General features: G+C 33.9%; 1 protein-coding gene across 5 annotated transcripts in view; it reads right to left on the reverse strand.

Moving 5' to 3' along the window:
* Window positions 1-16,951, reverse strand: part of ZNF385D (zinc finger protein 385D) — a 375,527-nt gene that overhangs the window by 47,469 nt on the left and 311,107 nt on the right. For all 5 annotated transcript variants that reach the window (XM_052692235.1, XM_052692236.1, XM_052692237.1 and 2 more), the window contains one exon: window positions 12,030-12,192. In XM_052692235.1, the coding sequence (XP_052548195.1) occupies window positions 12,030-12,192 (163 nt within the window). The remainder of the gene's footprint in view (window positions 1-12,029; window positions 12,193-16,951) is intronic.

A 16,951-nucleotide genomic window follows, 5' to 3' on the forward strand; every position in this document is an offset into this window, starting at 1 on the left:
TTTAGTGTAATACAGCTTCATGAAAGATCAGAAAAACGAGAAATATTTTTTTCTCTAACATTCTGTCAATATTTATCATGTGTAAACAGCATTAGGTAGCAAACTGAATAAAACAGTACAGGTACATACAAGTTATTACAAAATATATCGACCTGCTCTGGATCAATAAGCACAGTATCCACAACACTTGGACTTTTTTCTATATTCCTTTGCAGTTTCCCCTCAGTTTTCTCATTTCAAAGGCTGATTTTGAAGCCTTCCAGAAAGCAAAATTGGGAATTTTTGAAAATCTTTTTAAAATACTAGATAGATCATTACCTGAAAGAACTGAGGAGATAAAGACCTCGTCACAGGTTGTTCTTCTAGACTTACTGATCAACCAAAAGGTTGCACAGAATATATGTTTACAGCAGCACTGTTATTAGAATGTTAGAGTGGGCTAGTTCACATTTCTACTTATTTTCTTCTTTGGTTTAATTTTAGCCAGGATTATCTTTAAAAATCTTTAAATAAGTTAAAATCTTTAATTAAGATAAAATTGGAAGGGAGTCATGAAGCTGGCTTCACAGTTATGGTAGAAGATAAGAGGGATCTTGACTTGGAGCTGGACAAACTTTTTTGACATTAAAAGGCAGAGCAAAAAAAATCCATCATTTCTCAACAGCTATTACAATGGACAACTTGAAGAATATTCTAACCTAGGAAAAACAGAACTATTAAGATTAATTTCACTTTTCTGTATAGTCAGAGAACACTCGAATCATCATCTATGACAAAAAAAGTGATGATTAACAGTTAAAATTTTCTGTTGCAGGCAGGGTGACTTTCTTTTAGATTTATCCTAACACAATAGTTAAGTGCAATTGTGTGAATTGCTCCTGGCCTTTTAAAAAGTTAGGTTGAGCTCAAATATCTCTGCTAACTTCATCTCATGAAGATATTTGGGTATCTGATGAAAACCTGACAAGGAGATGCTGTCCCTGTGCGAGTGGGTGTTGGCCCTACAACCACAGCAACGCCTCTGGTTCAGAGGTTTTGTCAGTGCAAACTGCACATCTACTCTATTAGTTTTCATATGGACTTCCACTCATCACAGGTGTAATTCACCTTCTCTGCTTGGTAGTGAAGTTCTTGTGCTCACTGTTGATACCTTGAGCAGGGAAGCTGCAGAATCCATAGCATAATATGCATCTCAGCCTGGAAAACTAGTGAGCAAACAGCAAGGGAACGGAAAAGCCTCTTAGTTTCCCTCTTCACCTCAGTAAATTAGTTTCTGACTATGCAGGTGCTGTGTATGAACTTGTCTCAATTTAAACAAAAACATGACCTGACCATTGTGTTTCCAGAAAATATAAATACATACATACATACATACATACATACATAAAAATATATAAAATGAAAGCTAAACATGGATTAACTTGTGTGAATTTTCATGAGTTTCAGTTACAAGCTCATTGCCATAATAAGACATTTTATTGGGTTTAAAATTTAGAAATAAAAAAGTTCATTTACACTGTGAAATACTGCAAGCATAAAAGCTTCCTCCTAATAGCATGCTCACAGCTGCTGTGAGCACTGTCACTTCTGTGTGTGCACATGAGATGTCCCCTCCAGTGATCAATCCAATTATACTGTTGAAGCTAATTTACACATGTATTCTATAGGAGATAGAATGCACTAACTTCTCCAAACCATTCTTCCACTCTGATGGAATAATAAGGAAATAGGAATCACATACAGGATAAATGAGAAGATTCACCACTTGTTTGAAGTACTTTTTGTATCACCATCAATAGCCGCTGATGTTTTGTTACAATTAAAGCCAGGAAAAAATTGGGTATCATTCCCTATTGAAAATATCAGTAATTGCAGGGTATCTACTTCAAATGAATTCCAGTGAATGGCTGAAGTAGGTAATATGTTGATACACCTTGCAGATGGATCTGCTAAGACAAAACTTCAGCTATTAAGCCACCAGAGCAGAAACTGAAGCAGAAATAGTAAAAAACAAAATGTAACAACAGAAGGGATTAAAACTGTATGATAGCTATCTCAGGACTCCCTTGATAAGGTGAGTGAACTAAAGAGCTCATTTGAGGACTCTGTTATAAGCAAATGGCTATTTACAAGCAGAAATAAGATAATTTGAAAAGCGTGATGAAAATATCTGATTTTAATGTAGGCTGCCTATATTTTAATAAGTGAAGATCTACTGGATTAAATTAGGAAATCCTTCTAATTCTTCTAATTTATAGATTAAAACTAATCAGAGTTGAAGTAAGGAAAAGAAGACAATAGCAAGTTCTGATTGAAAGACATGAGAAGAATGCTAAGAAGTATAGAATTTGGGAATTAAAACATGAATTCCAATTGTCTCAATTAATTCAAATTCTAATAATGACAGAAAAAATACTAAACCAAGTGTAAGAGTAGAAAAAATATCAGACTTCCAGTGACATAAAGCATGTTTAATTATCTAGAGTAAATTTTTCTGACACAATAAAGGACATGCTTTGCACTATAAAGACATGGTCTACCCAGACAAATCTTTATGAGCAACTAAAATTTTCTAAGAATTTATTATCCAATCCCGTGCAAAACATAGAAAGATAAAATATTATGATCTGGGGAGGAACTACCTCAAGAGTCAGTTCTTTTTTTGATCACATATTATTCTACTGAAGTCAACGGGATCAGTCTCATGTATTAATAAGAACTTTCACATGTGACACATAAAGGACTTCAGCACAGAACATCTAAAATGTATAATGTACATGATGAAAACATACAGTCTACTAGCATCAAAGAATTTTTTATTGGGAGAGTCAGGAAGACAAATTATTTATGTGAAGCCTGAATATATATACATATATATAAAAGCTAGAAAAAAAATTATTATATCCACACTTTTCTCTACCTTACGATTGAGCATTGCCCAGAAGACTTCCTAATGGAAATAATTAATATTAATTTCTGAGTCAAGTCTCGTTACTTTGGTCAAATGACTATAAGAATCCCACATGACATTTGGTATGTGATACAATCCTTTTCAGTGCTAAAAACACTCTGCTTTGCTTGTGGAATTAAGCTGCCTACTTTTCACTTGAAGTCTTTGGATATTGCCATACCTCCTAAGTACTGACTTAGATTGCTGTTTTCATGCATTTATTATTATTATTATTATTATCATGATTGTAATTAAAAAAACACTAGTTTACATTCTGCTTGATGAAGTAAATGTTGAATAAATTTGTCTCATTGTTCATTACTAAATCATATTTAAATCATCACATTAGATCTCTAATTGTGATTATATTTTTGCAATTAATAGTATATTTCATTATCAGTAATAAAAGAAATAAAACTCTTAATATTCCTCCAGTGTCCTAAACAAATACTTTTTTGCATGGTTTTGGGAGAACATCACTGCATCAGTGTTTCATGTGCAGCTGAAATTTAGACATGAATTCTCAATTCTTTTTCAACCTTACATGAAGCCCCCCACCTTTCGAAAACATGCTTTAAACTTCTTCCTTGGGAACAATATGTCCTATCATATTAAGAGCAACCTACCCACTAAATCTCCAGTTCAGACAGTGATTATTTACGTACACTTATTAATTTCCCAGATACCTAGAATTTTTGCTATTTCCAATTTGTGAGAGTTTTACACGTTCCTGCAGGTATTTGATGATGGAGATAAGAAACAATTCTAAAATTACTTCACTAGGATATATCTATAAAAACTCATGCATTTTGATTGCATTCCAAGGCCTTAAATTAGCAGGTCTACATGCACTCATTATGTTCCACATTTATTCTGCATCATTCCAGTATTTTACATAATTTCTAACCTCTGTATATTCTAAAACCATGCAAACACAAAGCATCAGCATGTTTTCTTTTTTATCAATTAAGTATGGACTCTCATGAAAACAATTTTTGGTAGGAGAGAATGATTTTCTTTCAATTCATGTTAATTTTCATTAATTAATTGATCACATTTAATTCATTATTCAATTTCCCTGACAGCTGTTGCTTTATTTCTCCCAAAATCGGTGTCATAGTGATAGATCAATAGTTACTCGATTTATCCTGTTTACCTTTTTTGAATACTGACACAATGTTTATTTTCTTCTAGTCCTCTGGATTTTCCAGTGTCTATATTATACAGAAAACTGACAGTTATGCAAGAAGTTCTTAATCTGCTTCTTTTAAAACTTTCAGATGTAACTCTGGAATTGCTATCTGATCAAATACTTGTGTTTAAATATATTTAATGTTGCCATTAGCAAAGAAGGCATTTAAACATTAACATTGTCATCAATTTGAAATTGGTAGCCTGTTTTATTCTCATTCTGAATTTATCATGTATGGTTCCTTGGTTCTAGTAACTTTTAAGAGAGTCTTTTTATTTCCTTTAAGAGTGGATTCATCTATTTCCTATAATAATACTCAGTAGGTTTTACTTTCAAAGTTACATGAGCCGTTTTGACATTAATACGGCTATGAAGATGCCATAATACAAGAGTTCTAATACTGGGAGACTGCTATTTTATTTATCAAGGTGAAATACGGAATGTGGAAAGGTGAAATGAGAAATACACGAGAGTTCCTCAAGATGTCTGATATCCTAAAATAATTTTGAGAATAAGATCTTAATGCAAATGTATCCTGAAGTTACAGTTGTGCTTTAACTCAGGCATCTATCACATGGAAAGCTAAATGAAGTTTAAGCAGCACAGAATTCAGGTGCATGAAAACCAATTACATGTTTGTGTTCCTTCTCAAACAGATGTCTAATCTACAACTATGCTTTATCGCAAGGTAACTTGATCTTCCTGATATCCAACCTAAACCTCTCCTGGCACTCCCTGAGGTGGATTCCTCTTGTCCTGTCACCTGTCACCAGCAAGAAGTGACCAACCCTACTCTTGTTGCAATCACCATTCAGGTATTTGAAAAGAGCAGTAAGTTGTCTCCTTAGCCTCCTCTTCCCCAGACTAAGAAGCCCCAGTTCCTTCAGTCACTCCTCATAGGGCATATTCTCCAACCTTTTCACAAGCCCTGCTGCCCTTCTTTGGATCTGCTCTGGCATCTCAATGTCCTTTCTGCACACAGATGCCCAAAACTGAACACATTACTCGAGGTGGGGCCTCACCAAGTACAGGACTAGGATTACTTCCCTAGTCCTTCTCATCAAGCCATCATCAGTACATTATGGACAATTGGCTGAATATGAGCCAGGTACAGACACCTCCATAGTTATTAAAACATCTATTCCTCTCTGGTGGTCTTTAGACCACTGTGAATGGTGCTGTAAGGCCATTGTACAGTAATGGCACCAAATGTTTAGCACAGTACATTTACTCATTCTCTCAAACACACTCTCCTACTTTCTTTGGTTTAGGCATGGTAGAAATATGATAGAAACAAACAAACAAACAAACAAACAAACAAAAAAAAAAAAAAAAAAAAAAAAAAAAGAAGAAGAAGAAAAAGGAAATACGAAAAAAAATTAAGTCTAAACATTTTTTTCTACATTGCCCAGTTAACATGTCAGCTTGAAAAAAATTGATCATTTATACAAAGATGTACTCTTTTCATTTCCTTGAAAATCTCATCATCTGAAAAAAATCCAACTTGAAAAATTTACCACTAATCCAAGAATATTTGATCAAGAAGTGTCTACTGCATTCCAAATCAGATTATAAACTAACAAAATAAACATGTACACAACCGTAAAAGGCTTTTGAATCTAATGGTTTACAAAGATGTAATAGAGAACCATGGACTGAAATACTTTGATTTTTCTGAAATCCCAAAGCCTAACTTGTGTCAATTTAATTAATAACATAACAAGTAAACACAACATGAAGAACAAGCCATTAAGCAGAAACATGCTGCAGTACTTGATCCAATTTTTAGAGCAGTGATTATGAATAACTGATGAACAGGTATCTTATAAGCAGAAGATTACTCACAAGATTTTAGTTACAACTATGGGCAAAGGCAAACAAGATTATATTTCACTAAGACACTATGAATAGAACATGCTTTTCATTTCTATAAGCAATAGCATTGTTAGTACAAAACTTTCAAACTGACTCAGTACGCTGATACAGATGTTGTGACTGACAGCAGTTTTTAGCTACAGGATTATTCAAGCACAAAATTGTTGTCAAGGCAATCCAAAACAAAAGCAGCTGGGTCCACAGAAAACAAATGTTGTTCACATGACAAAGCTCTCAGTACATAGATGCAAGCAAAGAAAGATTTTATTGCACATTAATGATCAATTGAGGCACATATAAATTACTGCACTTTTAATATCACCATTTAGCTAGACTTGGAAAGAAAGAAAAAGCCCTAGTTCTACATAAAGATCAAAAGAGAATCTATTGTCTTCCAAATTACCATTGAGCTTTAATGCAAAATTGGTACAACAGCCTGTGCAAGGCTGATAACATTTTGTGCTGCAGTTAGCTACAGATTGCCTGAAGTGTGGAAAAGTCAAAGCATAGGTGATTTAAAGTGAAAGACATTGTAACATGGCTGAATATGACTGTGTTTAATTTTCTGAGCACACAATTAAGAGAACTGATAGCGATGAATCAGTAATCTCTAATTTCCAAGCAAATGACAAGAACATCAAAAATACAAACACCTTTTCCAGGCTAAAATTTTCATTTAATGTTTTCATTCAAATCAAATTAGAAGAGACCAGTTTTCAGAATTGGATGATTGAGAACTATATTATGCTGTTCTAAAGCTGGCTCTGAAATCTGTCTGCACCATGTTAAGCACCAAGCAATTACTCTACATTTATTATTTCACACTTGCAGTAACAGCATAGGATATGCTGCATACTGTACAACTTGTTATCAACACTACCTACATATCTACAGACCAACTTCAGCTCCAGCATAGGCTATTAGGAAACAGGCCTTTTTCAGCTTTTATTCCCATTATCTGCAGACTGTTGAGTCAGTCCCCAGAAGTACAGTTAAAGATTGCAGAAGAGTGATAAAATATGCTATGAAATTATTAGAAAAGATACAATACAGGAAGAAAATACAGTATACAACATGGCACAAAACAGGTGTAAAAAGAGTAAAATGACTCTGAAAATAACAGCTCTGAAAATAAAAACTCTAAATTTGTCGTCTATTCCAAGCAGAAAGATATAAAGATACAATTTAAAATGCAATTGAAAGCTTTGTGCTTCAGTCAGGTCCCATCAGTGATCTTTTCCTCATTTTAATTGCATGTAGAATACATTTTATAACAGTAATGTATATTAGATAAATTCAATGTGATTTGCCTAATGGGAAACTAGTGCAAACCTATTAAAGCCATGCATTAGGAGAATTTAGTGATCCGTATAAGATTATACATTCCCATTTTAGTCCTCTTATTTTGCTTTCAGTTCATTCTTTTTCCCTTTTTTTTTTTTTCCCTCATCTTTTTCTTCCTAACAGTTTCTTAGTTCCCAGTTTTACATAATGATACAAAAGATAATAGAAAACATGCTGTATGAGCTGGCAGGCTCCTGGTCAGCAGTAAAAAGTCCAGCTGGAGGCCAGTCACTAGTGGCCATCAGGGACTGATATCAGTGCCAATACTATTTAAATCTTCATTAATGACCCAGTTGCTGAGATAGCGTGAGCAAGTTTGCAGACAACACAAAACTGGGATGACTGCCTGATATACCAGATGGATGTGTTGCTATTCAGAGATCTTGATAGTCTGGAGAAATGGGACAACGGGAGTCCCTTGAAGCTCAACAAAGGAAAATGAAAAGTCCTTCAACTTAGCAGGAATAATCCCAGGCATCATTCTGGGTTGTAGGCTGGAAAGAAGACTTGTGGAGAAGGACTCAGGGTCTAGAAGTGCATCAAGCTGGACATCAACTCATAATATGCCCTTGTGACAAAGAAGGCCAATGGCATCCTGGGCTGCGTTAGGAAGAGCATTGCCAGCAGGCTGAAGGAGATTATCCTTTATTTGTACTCAGCACTACGTGAGAAACATCTGCAGTACTTAGGTCTGGACTACTTCATGTAACAGAGACATGAACACACTTGGAGTAAGTTCTCTGTTGTTCTCTTGGAACACAGAGGTCTCATAGTCATTAACACATTCAGGCACATTCATAACATTTTGCTGTGTATTCAAGGGCTGCTCACTGGATTTAATAATTTAGATTTAAGATATAATGTATAAAATTCAGAAGATACTTTGAAGACTTTGCTGTAATGATGGCTGCCTTCTTGGACAGATCTATTTGTTTTTCCTCACTGACCAAAAAATATCTAATTCACTCTGAATTCTCTGTTAACAAAAAGAAAATATAAAAATCTTCAGAAACTAATCTGTAATGTGCTCATGGAGAATCCATGTATATTCAGACATATATAATGACTACAAAGATATAATTTTACATGAACATAAACTTGGACAGTCACTCTTCATCCAAAAATCCAAGCACAGGACAAGACATACAATCTAGTATGATTTTATTGCACAGGACGCATAGTTATACCGATGGAAATCCACCTAGATATATTCTGAAAAGCTTACCTACAGTATAAATCCTTACAGCCAAAGTGGACATGTGAAAGATTTTAATGAGGAAAATACACATTGGCTGAAAGCAGGAGCAATTTTTGAAGTTATCTAGATCAATTAACAACTTTATACATGGAGATATGTATACATGTATGTTAACATACAGTGAAAATACCATTTTTTATTGTCACACCTGGAATTAGAGAATCAAGAAATATTGTAATCTGGCATGTATGCTATCACAATGTGAGTTTCCATTTGGAATGGTCATGTCTTCTGTTTTTCTGTTCTAAACAAACACAGATAAGTACAGGTGAAAGGAGGATATGAAATAATAGAACAGGTACCAAAGTTGTCATACGTTAAAAATGTGATCATTCATTATGTAACTGGTAGTATAACCCTTTGTTTTTAATTACTTCCAAAGACTTCTCATGTTCTAGCCTTCTAATGGTTGTAAAGGTTATGTAAGGGAGACAAAGAAGGGAAAAGAATTTTGACTTTCATGGAATAAGAAAAATGACCCCATAACTCTTGTTTTCTCCTTTACACATACAATGTAACAGTCAGGAATTATTTATTAAAGGTTTTAAGGAGTCTGCTTACATAGTGGATTGCATAGCCTCCAATAATTATTGGTTTTTTTTTTTTCTCAATCTTCATTGCACAGCACTGCATAGCATTGCACAGCATTGCATAGATTTCCTGAAGGTATTTCATTTGCTGGGGCTGTTAAGTATGCGCAAAACCAGTGAAGTGAAATCCTGACCAATGTGCTGTGACTGACATGTAATTCACCACTTAACCACTGCTGTACATGATGTATTGAAGGTGATATGAACATGACCTCATCCTTGGCATTTTTGGGATCAAGTATTAGCCTTTTGCACAGAGTTCTAAAATACTGTAGGGAAAGCTTTTACTGCAAATCATCACAAGTGAAGGCAATAGAACTTATTTCCAGTTATAAATGATCAATTCATGAGATGTTTTAATTAGCTCATTATTCCCTATCAGAACATTTGTCTTTTATTGTGATCCTTGAAAATAGTGCATACAGTGCAGCATATTCTAATGCCATTCTGGCTTTTAGAAAACACTTTGCTCTTAAAAGTACTATAGAATAAACATAAAATTCAGGGAAGGAAAGAAAACCTGATTTATAAAACCTGATATTTTTTTTTTTTTGACTTGCTATATTTGGCAGAAAAATTCAGCCTTTTGGCTACCAAAATTGAATATATATATATTTATTGTTTGTTTGTTTTAATGCTGTGGCTGCATGCTTGGTTCTGCAGAGAATAACTTGTACCAAGGATGCCAGTCACTGTGACCACCAGTCACATCAATACTGGCCTGCAATACTGGCCTACACCCATATTTCTGTTTGGATTGAATTAGCTCCCTTTTTTATTTTAATGCCAATGATTGAATAGGACTTTTGCCACAAGTCGAATAGGTGCTCTCAGTGTTTTGTCAAAGTCAGATTTTAGACTGTTTGACAAGTAATATTATTTCTTTTCCTTATAGAATGCCACTGAGGTCAGTATCACTAGTACAGAATACATATGTGTATGTGTACATACACTATGTATACACATATTCTAATTCTAATTAATTCAAGAAATTACACACAGTATAACTTCTTCATAAAACTGAAGAAATTCCTGCATAGGTCATTGCTTTTGTGGACAACAAGTTTTTTGCCAGTTTTTTGATGTTTTCTTATTTATGCTGATACAAATATTGATTTGTACTACTGACCTTGGATGCCAGACAGTTTATATTTCTTGTCAGGGATCTAATTCAAAGCCTGGTGGAAAGACACTGACTGTTTTTAGGAAACCTTGAATAATCCTCTAAACTTACATAGCATAAGAAAAAAAAGCTTTTTAATAGTGCAAATCAAAGCTGAAAAATCTCTTTTTTCTCATTCTCTGAAAATAGTAATCATTTTTTGTAAACATTAACTCACTCTTTCCATACAACATTTCTCAAACTGTTATGAGACTTCAACTGCTATAAGAGGTAGTAGCAGGAGAAACTTCAAGATATTGGTATGCTTAGAAACATCTTATATATATATATATAAAACTTATGACATTTCCCATCTTTGATATCATTCTGCTATGCTTCATTTCTTTCATCTGAGAAGCAAAAGCACTTAGAATATTTTCAGGAATGTGCATAATTGTAATAAACACAACAATATTGTAACAATTGTTCTTTAAAGCAATAATACTATTGTTATTATATAAATTTCCAAAAAAAATATGCTGTTTATAATAGATATATATGCAAGAGAGAAGGTAAGGGAGAGAGAGAGAGAGAGAGAGAGAGAGAGAGAGAGATTGAGAGAGTTATTGGTATCTTTCTACAACAAATACAACAAAACTATAACCAAAAGAAAGTATTACATATCTGCAAGGAATTTTTTTGTTCATTTTTGCAATAATTGGTTAGTGCACAACTATTTACAGTGCAAGATGTGAATCAGAAATGGTTGGAAATGAATAGCTTCTAGCACTAGTAGAAAGTTCTTTGATTTTTCACACCTTTAACTTCTTTGTTGTTTCTGTTTTTGGCTTGTTTGGTAAAGGGGGTTTGAATATGATTAACTATTTGAACTCTTCATGAAGAGAAAAGCAGTCATACCTTGTGAGATACCAAGATACCCTTCAATGGTCTTGCAGCTTTCCTTTGAAATTTCCATTACAATAATATTGCATTTAACATGCAAGCTTAATCAAACCCTGTTGACTTCACCAAATATGCACATAGATTTTATTTGCAAAGGAGTGCCTTTTAGCCACTCAACAATTTAAAAGATATGATTTCATTCTGAAGACTCATTTAAACAGAATAATTGTAATCAACAACACTTACCTGATTATGTGGAATAGAGGTTATACTGTTATTTTCCAGTTCAAAACCATGCAATAGCCACTTTAAAAAAATGCAATGTTTGGAATTTATGGAAACTAGGTTTAAGCTAACAATGCTCTAGCAAGAGGCTTCTAGAAAGAGTTAGTGCAATTTGCTGCTTTATTTGTGGTTAAAAGAAACATGCCGTAAGTAATGATTTATAGACAGATACTGTGTATAGGCTATGAGGGTTAGGTCAGCTGATATGTAACAGTTTAGCTGTTATAAAAAATAATCAAAATGTAAGTACTGCATTCTATCCTAAAAGAATGACAAGCCTCTTTTCATAAAGAGAAATCAGTTGCATGGCTGTCATACTCTCACCAGCGTACTAAAAGTACTAAAATAAATCAGTACCACACAGAAAAATGGATTAAGCATGAATCAATGTGGCAAGCACATAACCAAACAGACATGGAATTAATGAAAAACAAAACAAAACAAAACAAAAACAAAGCAACAACAATAACAGAAAAAAAAAAAAAAAAAAAAAAACAACCAACAACCCACAACAAAGATTGTCGCTTAACCTGGTTTGTCAGAGCTGGTATTGATGGTATTGGTAGTGATGGAAGTGAAGGTAGTCTTTGCGCTGTCCTTGGTAGTAACAGATTTCTGCTTATTTTTCATGGCTTCCAGTGCTTTGAGCTTCTTGGCATGTTTAGTGCCTTTGTAGTGGGCCGCAGCCTGGCTCTACAAAGGAGAACAAAATGAACCATGCAATCAGGCTCATTTCTAAACTGGCATTCTCTGTATTAGTACAAATACAGACTACCTTTCAATAATGGGTACCATTCACATTATCCAAATGGAAAATTATATTTAGAATGATGCTTGGAAAACAATGGAAAAATTACCCAAACAACCCCTATTGGATGAATACAGTATATTTCTGTATAACGATATATTACTTCCAGACCAAAAATAAAGATGTTTTAGTCTCAAATGCTTGAAACACATATCTTCATTGGTTTTTCTATCAAGAAAAATTTCACTTTTGCATTAAAAAAATTATTTCTCAGGCAATGGGGAAGAAAGTACTTTTCACTTTCCCAATTCCTATGAAAAACTAGACATTTAGCTAAAGTTTCTTTCTGTCTTTCAAAGAAGAGTTAACACTTAGCCGTGCTATCAGGAGTTTCTCAAATGGAAAGTAAAGACTGACAGTTCAGAGCAAACAAAAAAATTTCAAAAATCTCAAAGCAAAAGCTACCATGCTCCAATAAAAAAAGCAAAACATAAATCACATGTTATCCTTTTCAAAGCCCATCACCAAAGAGCTAACTGAATCTAAGGCAGATGTGCAATTATCTGTCTTTAATAAATAAATAAATAAGCAATTTTAGTCCACCTGCCACAAATGGTAGCATTTGAAATTCAAAGCCAGGAGCATCCAAAGGAGAAACCTTATCCAAGTCTTGTCAGAGTGCCAAATATGTTTTGGCTACCTGACATCATTAAGCTAAAACAGATTTGAATGTGCACTGCTATTGAGATTTATGTACAATACTGAAACAATATTAATTATTCCATAATTTAATACAAAAATAATTTAATTAATGTTGTATGTATATTTTAAGAGTAGTATTTAAAGAATAAGATTAATTTTTAGCAAAAAAAAACCCCAAACACTGGAACTAATAAGAATATTCAGAGCTTTTTATTTTCTCTTATATTTAAATTTTTATAAGAAAGATAGTCTTATTGTTACTAAAATAATAATTAGATAAATTCCTTATAATTTTACTGCTGAAATTCTAATTTAATTGAAAGCAATTCGTTTCTTACTTGAAGAAGTTTATTGAGAATCTCAGATAATCTTCAAAATTTAACTACCACAGAATCAAACAAATGAAAAGCAACTAGGCTGGGTTAGTCCAAGGAGACATAAAGGTCAGTATTTTGTTTCTGAGATAAAAAAAATAACAGATGCTTAGCATGAATATATAAAGTAAATGCACTTTATTGTGTAATCACAAGAGGAAAAAAACACATCACTTAGTACCTGCTAACTCAGGGATCAAAGGGATAAAATGACACAGTTGCTTCACTCACTAAACCACTTTTACTAGGTAGAGAACTGCATTTTCTGGCATCTGTTAATCATCAGACCTTTATTTAATGCTGCCTGTGCTGAATTTTGGGAATAGAGCAATTTCTAGTAAATGTAACAAGTATGTATTAATTATCTCAAGATTTACAGTTTTCAACATTTCTGAAAAGTCCTGATTCTTTCCAGAAGCCTGAGTTTTGGGAAGTTCAAGGTGGGGAGATGAGAAGTGAGAGAATTGATTTAAAACATTAACCACATATACATGTATGTGTATATACACATAAATATATGCTCTCGTTGTATATTAAGATGCATCATTCCACTTGGTTGAAATGCCAGTTTCTCTGTATCTAAAATAATGCAAATATTGTAGTAGGTACCCTTATTGAAAGAACACTGGACAGTGAAGTCATTAATTAGAAACAACTTGAACAGAAACAGCACAATCATGCACCTTTTACAATTCAGAACACATAACATCAAGACATACTGTAAGCCAAATACAAACAATCAAGAGATGTTAATTGCTGTTAAACTGAAAAACCAGTGTCGGCTTATGATGATGCATTAAAAATGACATTTAAAAGTACAGCCTTATGATGAGATTGTATTAACTGTATTTATTGTTTCTAGTGTCAAATTTAATTATCAGACAGCTTCAGTTACTGAGAGCACTTGTTTTCCCAAACTGACAGTGTCATTTTTCAAATAACAGAAAGGTAGTTAGAATATGATCCTAAATACTGGAATCTGAACACTGACTTTCGTTTGAGACACAGCTCAATTTTCTTCACAGAATTACTGGAAAAATACCCCAGATTTTTGTGTCCTGTATCCACAGAATTTACTCCAAATTCTCACAGCTACATCTCTACAAACCCCTACTCAAAGTGCTGGATGCATATGGAATAAAAAATAAAGTTTTATGTAGAAATTCATAAACATTCATGTGTTCTGAAACATACGAACATAATTGTTCCAAAGTAGAAATACATTCCTGCTATATAGAGTTGTCCATTACTCACTTCCCAGAGAGTGTTGCCAGTTTGTGCAGCTTCTAAAGATGTCTTTTATATTTCAAAGTTAAAATCCCCCTTCTCTGAGGGAATATGAAGTCATCTGAACTTGATAACAGCAGTTGTTAGGTTAACAGTAGTTCTGTGCAAGAAAATAATAATCTCTAAGCATTTAACCCACTCAAAATTAATGTAAACTCAACTTTTACAAATTAACTGGAATCCTAAATAAGAGTCTGTCATATTTCCTTGCAAGAGTGGGATAGGGAAAACATAATGAGTGGTGACTATAGCCTTTCACAAAGGTGAGCAGGGGTCTCATTCTGAAACACTTCAGTACTTTAAGAAACTATATCTACTCTTGAAAAGATGTCTAAGAAGAAAGTAAACTGTATGTTACTAATTTGAATTTGAATTTGAGGACCCACTGATGCTTAACTACATTCTGAGAGCTCCAATCCTGCAAATCCCGTGTGGATAAAATTTGTACTACATGAATTACTTCAAACCAAGGAAATGGCAAGATGTCTAAATGGCAATTCACTTCAAAGGTTATATGTAAAGAAGTCATATACCTATTTCAGTGATACAGTTCAGTTTAAGCATCTCTTTTGCAAAGCAGAGATTTCTTCTGCTTCTATGCAGATACGATGATTTATTAGCAACCTTTCTAATCTATATATTTTCCAGACTTCACAAATGTCAAGAATATAAAACCGTATTGACCTACATAAAAAATATATTTATTATGAATTCACAGACACACACATACCACGAAAGAATAACCATTGTATTTGCAGTTTGTATAGTTGCATCAAACAGCAGTAAGAAATAACAGCCAGTGTCAAAACTCAGCTGCATTTTATTCTTTTTTGCCTAAGTGAAATTGTACTACAATTGCTATAAGGACATCATATTACTAAGCAAATTGTAATGAGTAAAGTACAATGAGAAATATATGAGATGTTTTAAAAAATCCAGAGTACTCTCTTACAATAACAGACATCACATCTATACAAAAGTCCTCAAAATAAGTTTGTCAGTCTGACTAATTTACTCCAGTGAATCATACAATTCTTACTTATATTTCTTAGGCACTGAATCAAGAAAAACATCCCACTTAATTTTGAGTGTTGAGGTACAAAAGGATTTTCAGAGAATTTTCAAATTAGCAGCACTGCATCTTCTATATTTTTAATATCCATCTATCCTCATATCATCTTACAGATTGGTTTCCTGCCTCTTTCATTCCTTCAAGGCAGTACCTTTCTAATAAAAGCAAGCTCAAATAAATGAAATTTTTTAAAAGTGTAATTGGTACACTCCACTGATTCTTCGTTGCTTAAATTTAACCCAAGTATCTTACATTGTCATCTCAAAATATATTGTGAAAGCTGTCCATCATGGAGAACATTATATTCCATATTTTTAGGTGGCCAATTACTACTATTAGAAAGCTCTAGAAGGGGTGGAAAGTCTTTTTTGTTTGAGATTTTAGTTGCTCACATCATGTCTCTGTTTTTACCAGCCACTGGGTGCTACAATCACTTCTGCTGTCACTCCCAATACAACAGAATCAATTCTGGCTAACATATTGATGTCAGGATCTCCCAGAGTAAAGCACAAACTATAGCTGCCAAACTGTTCACTGTTCAAACCAGTGTTGATACTGAGCTACCCACACAGGGAAAGCAGTGAGCCAGATGCATATGGCAAGAAGAGGGTTTCTGCTCTTTGGTGTAACAAGGGAAATTGTTTATGAGATGCCTGTGCAACACGTTATCTTAATCATCATGTACATGTAATCTTCTTGAAGTTGGTCTGTCAATAAATACTTCAAATATAATATGATAGATGCTCTAATCACAGAAGAAATTGATCTAAAACAAAAAGACCTTTAATTTTTGAGCAGGCATCATATTGATATAAGTACTTTTCTAACAGATCCAAAGTGGATAGGTTGACTGCCTGTCTGGCTAGTCAGTGATCAAAAAATCACAGAATTGTAGGAGTTGAAAGGGACCTCTGGAGATCATCAAGTCCAACCCCCTGCTACAGCAGGTTCCCCATAGTAGATAGCACAGGAAGGAGACCAAACAGATCTTGGATATCTCCAGAGAAAAAGACTCCACAAACAATTTGAGCAGCTTGCTCCTCTCACTCTGACAGTAAAGAAGCTCTTCCTTGTATTAACAAGGAATTTCCTGCATTCCAGTTTCTGCCCATAGTCTCTTTCATTTTTGCACACCACCAGAGTCCGCCACCATCAACTTGACTTCCACACTTTAGGTATTTAAAAACACTGCTGAGATCCCCCTCAGCCTTCTCTTCTCCAGATTGAAGAGTCCCAGGTGTCTCGCTTTTCCTCATACCTAAGATGCTC

The sequence above is a fragment of the Tympanuchus pallidicinctus genome, unplaced genomic scaffold, assembly GCF_026119805.1.
Source record: "Tympanuchus pallidicinctus isolate F22 unplaced genomic scaffold, pur_lepc_1.0 scaffold3, whole genome shotgun sequence".
In the NCBI taxonomy this organism is placed as follows: domain Eukaryota; kingdom Metazoa; phylum Chordata; class Aves; order Galliformes; family Phasianidae; genus Tympanuchus; species Tympanuchus pallidicinctus.